This window comes from Populus trichocarpa, chromosome 6 (assembly GCF_000002775.5).
Source record: "Populus trichocarpa isolate Nisqually-1 chromosome 6, P.trichocarpa_v4.1, whole genome shotgun sequence".
NCBI lineage: Eukaryota > Viridiplantae > Streptophyta > Magnoliopsida > Malpighiales > Salicaceae > Populus > Populus trichocarpa.
In genome coordinates, this window is record NC_037290.2 from 11,321,756 (window position 1) to 11,324,079 (window position 2,324).

General features: G+C 33.1%; 1 protein-coding gene across 1 annotated transcript; it reads left to right on the plus strand.

Annotated features, from left to right (window-relative positions):
- The first annotated feature begins 1,276 nt into the window (after positions 1-1,276).
- On the plus strand, positions 1,277-2,095 carry LOC18100286 (auxin-responsive protein SAUR76). Its single transcript, XM_006381504.3, has one exon. The coding sequence runs from the start codon at positions 1,381-1,383 to the stop codon at positions 1,759-1,761; it is 381 nt and encodes a 126-aa protein (XP_006381566.1). The 5' UTR covers positions 1,277-1,380; the 3' UTR covers positions 1,762-2,095.
- Positions 2,096-2,324: the final 229 nt, after the last annotated feature.

A 2,324-nucleotide genomic window follows, 5' to 3' on the forward strand; every position in this document is an offset into this window, starting at 1 on the left:
CAACAAAATAGAATGCATTACATGTGCTGATTGGAATTATTACAAAGGAAAGAACCAAGAGGATAGGAAAAAAAAAAGGCATTTAATTAGTTCAATCATGACGTTTAGGTCAAACAAGCTTTAAAAGTTTCTAAGGTGATGTCAAACATAAAATTGAGCTCAAATAAGAATCAAGTATTAATCAATAAGAACCAAGCAAGATACAAGGTTGGTTAAACATGTACCACATATGTGAATTTTGGTTGTTATTAAGAATTGAAAGTATGTGTGCGGTTTTTTTTTTGTACTTGAATAAATAAAGATTAAAATAACAAAAATAATCCTTGAATAAAGTTAAGGTTTTTTTTTTTACCTCAAGTGTATTCAAGTAACTTTATTGTGCATCTAAAGTTGGAAAGGCAAAAATATCACTAGGTGTCGGGCTAAAGTTTTTTTTGGCTCAAAAGGTATTTTTATATTTTTATTGTTTAAAAAATAAAATAAAAACTTTACCTGGACTAAATTTTTATGTCATGAAAAACAAAAGTGTACTTCTACTGTTACAATCTATAGTATATATGAGTGCTGAGTTACAGTAATAGTAATAATATACATTGTGGAAAACACTTTTTTTAGTTTATTTTGTTATTATTGTTTTTGGATGAACTCGGGAATTCCTATTCATAGAATTTATAGTTAGTGGGTGTAGGTTTTTTTACACTTGGGATCCATGATCGATCTTATGTTTAAGGATTCTCCCTTTATAATATTGAAGGATTAATTGCGGTGCCAAAAAGGATTCGTGGATAGTTCATCATATGATAAAAATAAAAAAAAAAACTATTTGATATTAAGAAGTTTGTTTTTTTTATGATTTCAGGTTCGAGTCCTGTAGTTGCTAATATGATAGCTATTGGAGATTTACATGGTCGTTAACTTCAGGGCCTGTGAAATTAGTCGAGGTGCGCACAAGCTGACCCGAACACCCATTTTAATAATAAAAAATAAATTTATGGATGTTTGATAATTTATTGTTACTACATTATTATGGATATATTCATATGGCCAATAAGGACGCGAAAATTGAGACAATACATCGTTTAAAAAAATTTGTTTCGTAACTTTATTTATATTTAGTTACTTATTATTATTTTAATTTTTTTTTTCTTTTTTTCCAAATCCTTGAGGACATATTCAGAAACTTGACCCCAAAATTGGACCCATCTAATCCAAAATACCAAAACAACCCTTAACATCTCCTTTATAAACGAACCTTCCCTTCCCTTTCTTAGTCCCCAAACACAATTCTTTCTCTTCTCAAAAGTCCCTTTCTCTCCCTTTTTCTTTCCGATAATCCTAAAACCCATTCTTTTAAACCTCCCAGCACATCGACAACGACAAATGGCCAAAGGAGGCAAGCTCATGAGGCTCAAGTCGGTCCTCAAGAAACTCAACTCCTTCAACAACAACAAGCAAAGCCGCCCCAGTAAGATTGGAAGCTCCATATCTGTCACCAACGATGACATCTCCTCCTCCTACTCCTCCGGTGATCTCCACCCCGTCTACGTAGGAAAATCTCGTCGACGCTATCTCATAAGCTCCGATATCATTGACCATCCACTGTTTCGTGAGCTTGCAGAGAGGTCTAGTACTGAGCAATCCCCTGATACTATTAATGTTGCATGTGAGGTGGTTTTGTTCGAGCACTTGCTTTGGATGTTGGAGAATGCTGACCCACAGCCTGAGTCTCTTGACGAGCTCGTTGAATTCTATGCTTGTTGAAACAAATTCAATTTAAATGGTTATCGTTAACAACTTTTGAGGTGATGAACTGATGATTCTTAAACTGGTTTGGGGTCATCTGCGGCTGGAACATCACGCCATATATTACTATGTTATGTATAGAGAAAGTATTGTAAATTGATGTAATAAACCAATGATTAGCGGTGTAGGAGAGGATTATTTAGAGAGGAAGGAGAGATTCAAGGGTGAAGATTAATTAACACAATTTCACACACCGGCTAATCTCTAGGCCTGGTGACAATTATGCTTCTTGTTAATTTGTATTTCCAGTAATTAATCGTTTCATTTTTTTAATGATGTTTTTTTCTTGTAATTTATGCTTTTTACGATTCCATTTCTTCTCTTTTTATGTTACATGTCTGTTAATTTGACGGCCCGCTTCTTGTTGTAAACGCACAACGCAGTTACTGCATGAGAAGTTTTTGACCCACAGATTATCCCAATTAATCTTTTTTTTTTTTTTTATCGAAGTGTCCTGCTATTAGATTTGATATTTACTTTCATTTAAAATACTTAGATTTTCCAATATATTATATTAGATT